Raw genomic sequence first — 10,683 nt, 5'->3', positions numbered from 1 at the left:
CTTTCCAAGTTGTCCACATCCTTTCTGTAGTGGGGGACCCAAAACTGAACACTACTCCAGATGTGGCCTCACCAGTGCAGAATAGAGGGGAATAGTCAGATCCGTTGACCTGCTGGCAAAACACCTACTGATGCAGCCCAATATGCCATTAGCCTTCCTGGCAACAAGGACACACTGCTGGCTTATATTCAGCTTACTGTCTGCTGTAACCCCCAGGTCCTTTTCTGCAGAGCTGTACCGGTGCATGGGTATCTTTTACTGCCCCCAGCTTGGTGTCTTCTGCACACTTTCTGAGGAAGATAGCGGTCTGTGCCATATTCCAGATCATTGATGAAAATAGTGAACAAAACTGGGCCCAAGTCCAATTGCTGGGGCACTCCACTTGATAGTGGCTGCCAGCTGGACCTCGAGCCATTGATCACTGCTCGCTAAGCCCAATGGTCCAGCCAGTTTTCTATACACCTTACAGTCCATTCACCCAACCTGTACTTCCTTATTTTGCTTGCAAGAATGCTGTGGGAGATGGTATCAAAAGACTTGATAAAGTCAAGGTATATCACATCCACTGCTTTCCCCGCATCCACAGAGCCAGTCGCCTCGTTATAAAAGGCAGTCTGTTTGGTCAGGCATGACTTGCCCCTAGTGAATCCATGCTCACTGGTCCTAATCACCTTCTTCTCCTCCAAGTGCTTTGAAATGGATTCCTTGGGGATTCCATGATTTTTCCAGAGTCTGAGGTGAGGCTGACTGGTCTGTAGTCCCCTGGATCCTCCTTTTTCTCTTTCTTAAAAATGGGCACTGTGTTTGACCTTTTCCAGTCATCTGGGACCTCTCCTGATAGTCATAGGTTTTCCAAGATGATGGCCAGGGGCTCTTCAATTATTGTCCAACTCCTTCAGCACTCTTGGGTGCATCCTGTCCAGCCCCATGGACTTGTATATGTCCAGATTTTATAAATAGGTCTTAACCTTTTCTTTTGCAACTGTTGGCTGCTCACCTCCTCCCCAAACTCTGCTGCCCAGTGGAGTAGTCTGGGAGCTGACCATGCATGTGAAGACTAAGGTGAAGAAGGCATTGAGCACTTCAGCCTTTTCAGCATCCTCTGTCACTAGGATGTCTGCCCCCCATTCAGTAAGGGACCCACACTTCCTCTGATCCCCCTCTTGCTACTGACATACTTGTAGAAATCCTTCTTGATACCCTTCACATCACTTGCTAGTTGCAACTCCAATTGCACTTTGGCCTTCCTGACTTCGTCCCTGCATGCCTGATCAGTGCTTTTATATTCCTCCCTAGTTATTTGTCCAAGATTACCCTTACAAGCTTCCTTTTTGTGATTTAGGTTACTGAAGAGTTCCCTGCTAAGCCAGGCTGGTTTTCTGCCATATTTGCTAGTCTTTCTAGTTTCTTGCTAGTTTCTTTGAAGTACAGCCAGCTCTCCTGGACTCTTCTCCTCCTCAGACTGGCTTCCCAGGGGATCCTGCCCATGAGTTCCCTGAGCGAGTTGAAGTCTGTTTTTCTGAAGTCCAGGGTCTGTACTCTGCTGCTGTCTGTCCTGGCCCTCCTCAGGATCCTGAACTCAATCATCTCATGGTCACTGCTGCCAAACAACTGCTACTCTCCCCACCTATTCATCCCTGTTTGTGAGCCAGCAGGTCAAGAAGAGCGTGGTCACTAGTTGGCTGGTGCGACACTGGCACCAGGAAGTTGTCCAAAAACTTCCTGGATTTTCTGCACGCTGCTGTGTTGTCCTCCCAGCAGATGTCAGGGTGATTGAAGTCCCCCATGAGAACCAGGGCTTGTGATTGGGAACCTTCCACTAGCTGTTTGAAGAAAGCTTCATCTGGTCTATAGCAGACCCCCACTACAACATCACCCTTGCTGCTCTCCCCTCCAACCTTAACCCAGAGACCTTCAACAAGCCTCTCTCCAGTTTCTTACTGGAGCTCTGAGCAATCGTACAGCTCTTTTACCTACAGCACAACTCCTCCTTTTCTCCCTGCCTGTCCTTCCTGAACAGTTTGTACCCACCCGTGACTATGCTCTAGTCATGCGAGCTCCCACCACGTCTCTGTTACTCCAATCACGTCGTAGCTCTGTGCCTGTGCAGGGGCTTCCAGTTCTTCCTTCCAATTCTTGTTTCCCGGGTTCTGTGCATTTGTGTACACACATCTAAGGTAACTAGCCAATTGCCCTAAATAAGAAATAACAGGGATTATTTCTTAAGAGCTGGGTTCTTAAAAATATAGTTTCATTTTCCTGTAGTTCCTTCTTATCAATCATGTTTCCAGTTCTAGTGGAAGAAACATTGTATTTACTTGTGTGTGTTCTGGTTTACAGAAAATGAAGGGGCACCTCAGGTTGTTGAATATTGCTTGTGCTGCCAAGGCAAAATGGAGGCAAATTACCCTGCAGAAGGCTTCCAGAGACTCGCCTCTGTTTTTCAGCCTCCTGGGAGGAAGCGAGAAGGGTTTTGGTATATTTGTAGAGACTGTAGAAGCAGGCAGCAAAGCAGCAGAAGTTGGGCTGAAGCGTGGCGATCAGGTAATGCCCCATAAAAATATTCATGTGTCCAATGTAATTTTAACAATACTTTGTCAACCAGTTACAGCATATTCAAGAACATGTTTGTTTGAAATTTAAAAGACTTAAAATAGTAGGCATTTGCTCATTACTGAGTGACCTCTGTGCTATTTGAAGGATTACACTTTGAATGTGGAATTCTTTTTCATATTAAAAATACTATGGAAAAGTCAAAAGTATCATGAAAATGGCTTGTTTTAAAAAACACTGTTAAAGGGATATACTGTAATTATAGTGTAACTTATAAGCCTGTTTATTCATACAGACTTGTATACAGGAACCATTTACATTTAAGTATTAGGATTTTTTTAATTAAGGAATAGTTTTGTACTATCTACTATTTTTGTACTATCCATAAAGATAGCAGTATAGTAGCCTCTGAAGATTTTTATGGTGCCTGTTTTATCTCATTAAATAGTACATTTGGAGCATTGAAGACAGTTAATGATGGTCAATCTAAAAATTATTTTTTCCCCCCTTAAAAGATAATGGAAGTAAATGGGCAGAACTTTGAGAACATTACGTTTGTGAAAGCCCTTGAAATCTTGAGGAACAATACTCATCTTTCCATTACAGTAAAGACAAACATTTTTGGTGAGTAGGCTTTCCTATCCAATATAAAATAAACCTGTGTTCCTATCCTGAAAACCTCGGGACTGCCAGAAGGGTTCGTCGGCCACCTGTGACTTACTCCAGCCGTGCCTCCTTTTGTGTAGGCACATCTCCTGGGCCAGGGATTGCAGGTAAGGTGGATAGGAGCAAGCTCAACCAACTCTTTACTCCTTGGCAAATCCTCAATCAACCACTGAGCAGCTTAACTGCCCCAGTTGGTAATCTTGACTGTCTGTCCCTTGATGAAAAATGCCTGAAGATGGAGTTGTAAAATCCAGCCCAGAGTGCATGAACCAGTAGTCCACTCACTTCTGTCTTTTCTCAGTCATATGTTCTGCCAAGATGTAAAATCCAGTTTTCCTATAGCTTTAACAGTGGGAGGCAGAAGCATAGCATGACTGCCTTTTACAGCTGAACTAGAAAGCAGTGGCATGATATTAGATCTGAGTTGTCAGAATGAAGAATTACCTCTTTACAATCTCTGTCAGACCAACCAGACTTTAGTGGTGGTGTGCAAATAACAATGCAAACACAGATGTTGTAAGAATGAGGTTTCCCTAAAATGCACGTGGTTTCCCTTTCCTGACTTACTAAATGTGTTGCATATGGGGTTTCTAATAGTCTTTTTCTTTCCTGGGCCTCATTTGCTCATGTTCTTCCTTCAGTAATTTATCTTTGTTCACTGCTGATTCTTCTTTTCTTAAATGACTTTCTTTTTTCTGTACACCACTGTAGAGGTAAAAAAAAAAAAAAAGTCTCTTGATCTTTGACATTGTTTATTGTCGCAAGCAAAACAAGGACAAAATAATCTTAAAAAAATCCTCTGCAGTCAGTGACTTATGCTAACAGAAAATGACATTAGTAGTTGTACCCCTTTGGACAGCTTCCTCTGCAGGTTACCGTGTTCAGAGAAAAATAGGTTCAGGATAGTCTGGTTCACTATGTGTATATTTTCAGCATTACGACAGTGTACATAGAGATTTATATGGGAGAACTCCGAGTAATTTTTATTGCTCCAAAATATTATATCAAGGTGCTTTCTCTTTTTCCTCATGTGTTATTGAGTGCTAAACACCTGGGATTATGCCATTGTCTAGTCACATAATTTATCAGCGAACCCCTGTCCTCATACTTGAATTTCTCCTATGAAGGTTTCATAGTTTCTAGGGTCGGAAGGGACCTGAGTAGATCACTAACACTTTAAGGTGTTAAAGTCTAGATTTTGCTATGTGGTAAAAGCATGCCATTTGATTTGGAAATTGTATCTAGAATATGTTGGCTGCCTGGTTTGGGGAGAAAGATGAGTAATTCAGTGATGAGCAGCTCTAAATTGTGTGAATGTCACCATATGTTTTCAGCTGAAAACATTTGTCTAATCTCAGCCACCTCTGAGATGTAAAATAAAATAAATAAACTCCTGGGTGGAAATTAATAAACACTTTGAGGGTAGGTGAACAGAAACACAGATAAGATTGGTGGAATATTTTTCTTGGAATGTTTTCAGGAAGTATCAGTGTAAGGGGTTGACCAGTTATAGGTGATAAATGCAGAAGAGCAGTTAGTGCAGATTATATTTGGTAGCTTACTTTATTGAAGATGAAAGAAAATGGCCTTGGAAATGTCAGACAGTCTGACAGGTATGTTTAAGGAAACATCTGCATCCCATTACCTGAAAGATGTGGACACAGAAAGTCAATAAATACTAACAGTTGATTGATATGAATGTAGTGTTTCCCCTTTTATGAAGCTAATTAACTGTAGTGAATGGTAACATAGTACAATTAAATTTGCTATATGGGGGAGAGTCTTCATGTGCCCCTACAGCGCTGTTGTTACTGCACCGGCATTGAGCACTCCTAAAAGTACTAAACATCTTTTAGTACTTCCAAAAGTAACTATTAAATGCCGGCACAATAATAGCCCGTATTACGCTGTGCTGGTGGTGCACAGTTATGTTTAGCCCTTACGTTGCTGTACCAACGTACTGTACCGAGGGAATGTGTTGCTACAGTGATGCAGCAGCAGCAGCATGGTTTTTGCCCGTGGACGCTACGTTGGTGTAGCCCATTACTACGGCATCGTACCATCACATGTAGACGCACACAGATATGGTCATTTAGAAAAATGTAAGTGATGACATTTCTCCTAACCCACTTTCCTTCGCATTTATAAGATCCCTCCAATGCAGTATATTTTCTCCTTGCAATTTCTTTTTTGCTAATTTTTTAGGGCCTACTCCTTTTCCAATTGTATGCAATACAAGATTCAGTGGGAAGAGAACTAAGCCCTTAAGGCATCTTCTGTCAGCATGTTTACAACAATACTATTTAATTTTATTATTAATATTATGGTGATTGTTGAGGGTGAAAGGAAGAGTTAAAGAACAGCTTTCAGTGGGTAAAAAGAAATTATAATTAACTTGCCTTCTTTTACAGTATTTAAGGAGCTGCTTAGCCGGATAGGCCAGGAGAAAAACGGAGTCCCACATATTCCAAAAATTGCAGAAAAGAAAAATAACCGTTACTCCATCCCAGATATGCCAGGAGACATGGAACAGATATTTCCGCGTGAGAAAGGAAACAAAAAACTGAAAGCAAACACTGTATCCGGTGGAAGAAATAGGATCAAGAAAATTTTAGACAAGACTCGTTTCAGCATTTTGCCCCCAAAACTATTTAGGTAGGTGAGAGTGTTCTGGTAAAACAGCGCTGCCGTGTAGAACTCGTTACCTAAGAGGTGTAACATTATCAGACACTTTGTTAAGGTTGTTTGTATAGAAAACAGAAGCAAATATGATTTGCAGCTATACAACTAAACCAAAATGTGATTTCTCTTCAAGTATCTACTTTCTAACATACTTTTCTTTCTGCCATCATTTTGTTTGCTTGTCTGTATTTCAAATGGCTGATTGATTGCCATTATTTTCCATAGCACCATTGTTATAGTATGAACATGAGAATCTTACTGTGCAATTTTGGCACTGAAAAGTATTCATTATTTTGCTTTCTTTTTTAAAATAGGTAGATGTGTTAAAGGTTCTGCAGATCCTTTTGTTTATAACAAACTCCTTTTTAAATGATACATTTTTAACTGTTTTGGGGAAAAGATTTTACTGGGTGTTTTCTTCCTTTGTGCATGCAGTTGAGTATCTGCATTTGAACTTGGGATATTTCTTTAATGTTTATTCTTTGATTTATAATACATAATATATCAAATGTGCTATATATCAAAAGATGACTTCTATATGCCAACCTTCATTTGATACACTGCTTATACTTGCAGCATTTTCAATTATTAATCATTTTAAGAGTTTAAACTCATTCTGGATAAGACAGCAAATCTAAATGACATGTTCTACATATTTTAGATTAGCAAATAGAAAAACGCCTCTTTTATTAAGTTGGAATGGGCATGTTACTAGAACAGGATTTTAACTAAAGTAGAACAGTGTCGTTGCAATAAAAGTTAAAGGTGGAAAAATCCTAACCTGGCAAACTGTTTACTCCTTTACCACCTGTATTATTGTTCCTTAGTGCTTTGTCAGTTATGACTCAAGCACTTTCACTTGAGAGGCTAGAGGATTCAGATTGTCTTGAGACGCGCTATATTACACAGGCAAGGTCTTACCTTTATGACATTTCTTGAAATTCAGTAACGTTTTCTTGCTTGTTTTTTTTTATCTGTCCTTCTTGTTTTAATCGACTAGGACAGCTTCTGCCTGTCCTTAGCCAGCACCAAACTGGTATGCTTTTTCTTTAGTACTTTTCCAGGGCATAATGTTTCTGTGAAAATAGCAGGGGTGTTTTACTGACGCAAGATCAAAATGTGATGCCATTTTAAAGCCGAAGAAATGCCTTTTTCTTAGTTTAGTTTTTTCAAATGTTAGTTCACATTCAGACATTGATTGTCAAATTGATCTTTTGCATCTGCTTGTTTTTGTCATCTGATTTTTTTCTCTCTCCACTTTTGTTCCTCTCTTATGTGTAAACCTTGTTGTTTATGTTTCTCAAAAGAAGCCTAGAGCTGTTAAAATGTTTGCTGTATTCTTGTTTTTCAACATTGTCTTCTTTCTGTTACTGCGTCACTTCTCAGGGGACTATTTTGGTAAGAAATTGCCTAATTATATATTACGGGGGTGTATCAATACAGCGTCCTTACAAGCCGTGGATGCTTCCTCACTTCAGTGCCCTTTTTTAATAATGAAGAATACCCTACATAATTCTAGTGGCTTTTCCATTTGAAATTTAAAAAGTCTCAGCCTTAAGTTTTCATCATCGTATTTGATTTGTTGTCCCCTCTACTGAAAAAGTATTAATCTACCGCACCTTTGTCTCTGAGCAATGAGTGGGGTATTGAAGAAGTAGAATTTTGCCAGGTTACTGCACACTTGCATGGATCCCAATTTTGTGATATCATGATCCTAATGTCACTTAATGTAATTACGACCAGATCTGGTAGGCCTTTCAATTGGCAGCCCTGTAAAGTAAAAACAGAATGGCATCTCAGCTTGAATGCTGCACATGGACTAATTAGATATATATCTTAAAAACCTCCTGAGTTTGTGGACCCTGAAACTGTTGCCTAAATTGATAATCGGTGGGTGTTGTGTGTCTACATGTGCCCCCCACGCCGCAGTTGTGGCTGCGCTGTCATTTAGCGCTAGCTTTAGGAAGTACTAAATGATGGCATAGTAACAGCCGTTACTGCGCCATCCCGGTGGCGCATGGTTATTTTTAGTAGTTATGTCACCGTAGCAATGCTCTATAGCATGGTAGCTCATTGCTATGGCGACATTGCATCAGTGTCATGGTTTGTGCCTGCTGATACTACATTACCATAGTGATATGCTACGTCACTGTAGTGCGTCACTACGGCAACATAACGTCACTTGTAGAGGTGCCCTGTGACATTTCTTTTCTCACATTTTCTTTTCCTTAATCTTGTTGGTCCCCATTTTATCATAAATTTCTTCAGTTTATGAAGTCCAAGACTGATGCCCTGATTGATTGAGTACCCTTCATCAAAACTATAGTCCTGGCTGCCCCTCGTTCACTAGTTTTTCTCAAATCCCCCTTAATGTATGACTATTCTTGCTGTCTGTGTGCATCACATCTCTGTGCTGTCTTCACTGTTGAAAAGCTTACTCCTATTTTCTTTTCCTCTCATCTAAACTACTCTCGAGTCCTCCTCCTTCTTTTCTAAGTGGACTGAAGCCATGACTCCGTTTTCCAATTTTCACTTACTCTGTCTACCCTGAAGAATCACAATAGCATTCCTTCTTAAATATCTTTAGTGGCTTCTTATCTGTTGAATCAGAGCAAAATTATTTGTCTTAATTGATCCCCTTCTCTGCAGTCTGTAACCCATGTTTTTCTGATCTTTAGCATATTTCTGACACATCTTCAACACTAGATATTTTTCTGTCCTCACTATCTGAAACAGCTGGTCTGTACTGATTAAATCTTTGTCCCTTTTCAAATCCCACCTAAAAATCCATCTTTCTTCTTTATTCTGAGACTTTCCACCCCTTATTCTGTTGCCTCAGCTTTCCCTGTGCTTGATCCTTGAAATTCAGCTGTTATTTCCTACTCACATGTGCTGTACCACATCTATAGATGCTGGCTGTGGCCACTAAGTTACTTTTATGAATTGACTAAAATAAACTGCCGCCTCCTGGGATACTTTTGTATGACTGATGCTACATAAGTGTGTGTGCATTTTGTGCAGTACCACATCTACTATAAATAGAAGCAAGTTGTATGTAGATACATCAGTTACAGTAACTGGACTCCCACTTGGTGCATTTGAATGAGAAACAAATTGGTTTTAGTTTCATTATCAGAAAAAATATAATGTTTCAGGGTAATCAAATTGTGACCAGCTTTTTCCTTCCTAAATCATGATGTAGAGCTTCTCGCAGTCTTCTTCATAATTGAAATTAAAAAAGAATTATTTGCCAGTAATATACATGAAGCCTAACAATTTAGCTGACTGTCTCTAATTGTTCTTAATAATGGTAAGACGTTAAAAGCTTATTCTATCCTCTGCTACTGGTCAGATTATATTCTGGCTTCCTATTGAGGCAAGAGCTGGTGGTTAAGGCTTTTTGAGATGAAGGGCCATATATTTATTGATTCTGCTTTGGTCTACAGTTTTCTCAGGGCTTCAGTGCTTTTTTGCTTGCCACACACTGATAATCCTTGATACTTCTGCTATGTGATGAGCAGGGATCCTGGTTTTCTCTGATTTAAAAAAAAAAAAAGTCCCCAATATTTGGATTTAAAAAAGTAACCCAAAATCCACGTTTTTCCATGATTAAAATGAAACACCACTATTCGTGTGGCACGTCATTTTAATCATGGAAAAATGTGGATTTTGGATTACTTCTTTTAATCTGAAAATTGGGGATTCTTTTTTATCAGAGAAAACCAGGATCGCTGGTGATTAGACCTCTCCCGCCTGCCATGTTTTCCTTGGGTAATGCACTGCAGCAACATAATTCAAGAGAGGCAGGGCATGCAAGTGAGGCACAAACATCAGCATTTCCTCTTTTACTTGGAAGGAACTTTCTGGCTTTCTGATTCTTAAAGCTCTTCCCACAAACTCTCCACTTAGCTTTGGAGAGTCCTTTTTTGCAGGAGTAAGCAGATCCAGCAGCAACTCTGCTGCATCCCTGGTGCTGCTTTTTGCAGACCTTGGGTACTTTGTCATGCAATCCTCCGGAACACTTTTTAACTGAGGAAGAACCGAAGGTAGAAAACTGGACAGCAGGAGCATCATGGTCCCTCAGAGAGGTTTCTGGATTCACGAATGTAGAGCCCCTTTGAGGAGCTATTTCAGATGCAAGTTATATGTATATAATATACATATTTTAAATGTATGGCCATGACTAGTAACAGCACAGTCAGCTGTCCTGTTCAGATGATTTGCATAGTTCCACCGTGGTAGAAATTTCTACTGCAGTGCTGTGTTAGGCTAAGCATCGCTTTAACCATTTCTGTAGATTTTCGGTGTAAATGGAAGTAGATGCCCAAGTATGTAAATGGAAGTATAAGCAATTTTTCTGTCATTACATACCACCAAACAAATACATCCTATACAGGGTAGAAGTACTTAAATATTTGGTAATCACAGTAAGTGTTTTGTAATTTGCTGTTTGCAGCTAGTGTGCTATTATCCTTAGAGGATTTCTTTGCACTAAGACTCACTATTTTATATATATATTTATGTAGAATATTTTGGTAAAATACAAGTAAGGAATGGTGATAAAGCAAAAGGACAGCTTCTTTCTGTGGGAGAGGTTTTTATATAAGGAGTGTTTAGACTGCCAGGCATTTTTTTCTGGATTATGCTGTATGTTAAACCATTTTAATTTATGCCACTGCTGTGTACTGCTTTGTTATTTAATAAATTAGTGCTTAGATTGTTCTTCTTCTGCATCCTTGTACGTGCAGAGTAGCAGTGATTTTTTTTTTTTTTTTTTTTTTA

The 10,683-nt window shown here is 39.8% G+C and overlaps 1 protein-coding gene across 7 annotated transcripts in view; it reads left to right on the top strand.

The window, feature by feature from the left end:
* RAPGEF6 (Rap guanine nucleotide exchange factor 6) overlaps positions 1-10,683 on the top strand; it is a 266,305-nt gene that overhangs the window by 212,137 nt on the left and 43,485 nt on the right. For all 7 annotated transcript variants that reach the window (XM_019506313.1, XM_019506311.1, XM_019506309.1 and 4 more), the window contains 3 exons: positions 2,341-2,544; positions 3,069-3,177; positions 5,631-5,874. In XM_019506313.1, the coding sequence (XP_019361858.1) occupies positions 2,341-2,544; positions 3,069-3,177; positions 5,631-5,874 (557 nt within the window). The remainder of the gene's footprint in view (positions 1-2,340; positions 2,545-3,068; positions 3,178-5,630; positions 5,875-10,683) is intronic.

This window comes from Gavialis gangeticus, unplaced genomic scaffold (genome assembly GCF_001723915.1).
Source record: "Gavialis gangeticus isolate Ggan-Ray unplaced genomic scaffold, GavGan_comp1, whole genome shotgun sequence".
Classification (NCBI taxonomy): Eukaryota; Metazoa; Chordata; order Crocodylia; family Gavialidae; genus Gavialis; species Gavialis gangeticus.
The sequence above is the reverse complement of the archived record's forward strand: the minus strand, read 5'-3'. Positions and strand labels throughout refer to the sequence as shown.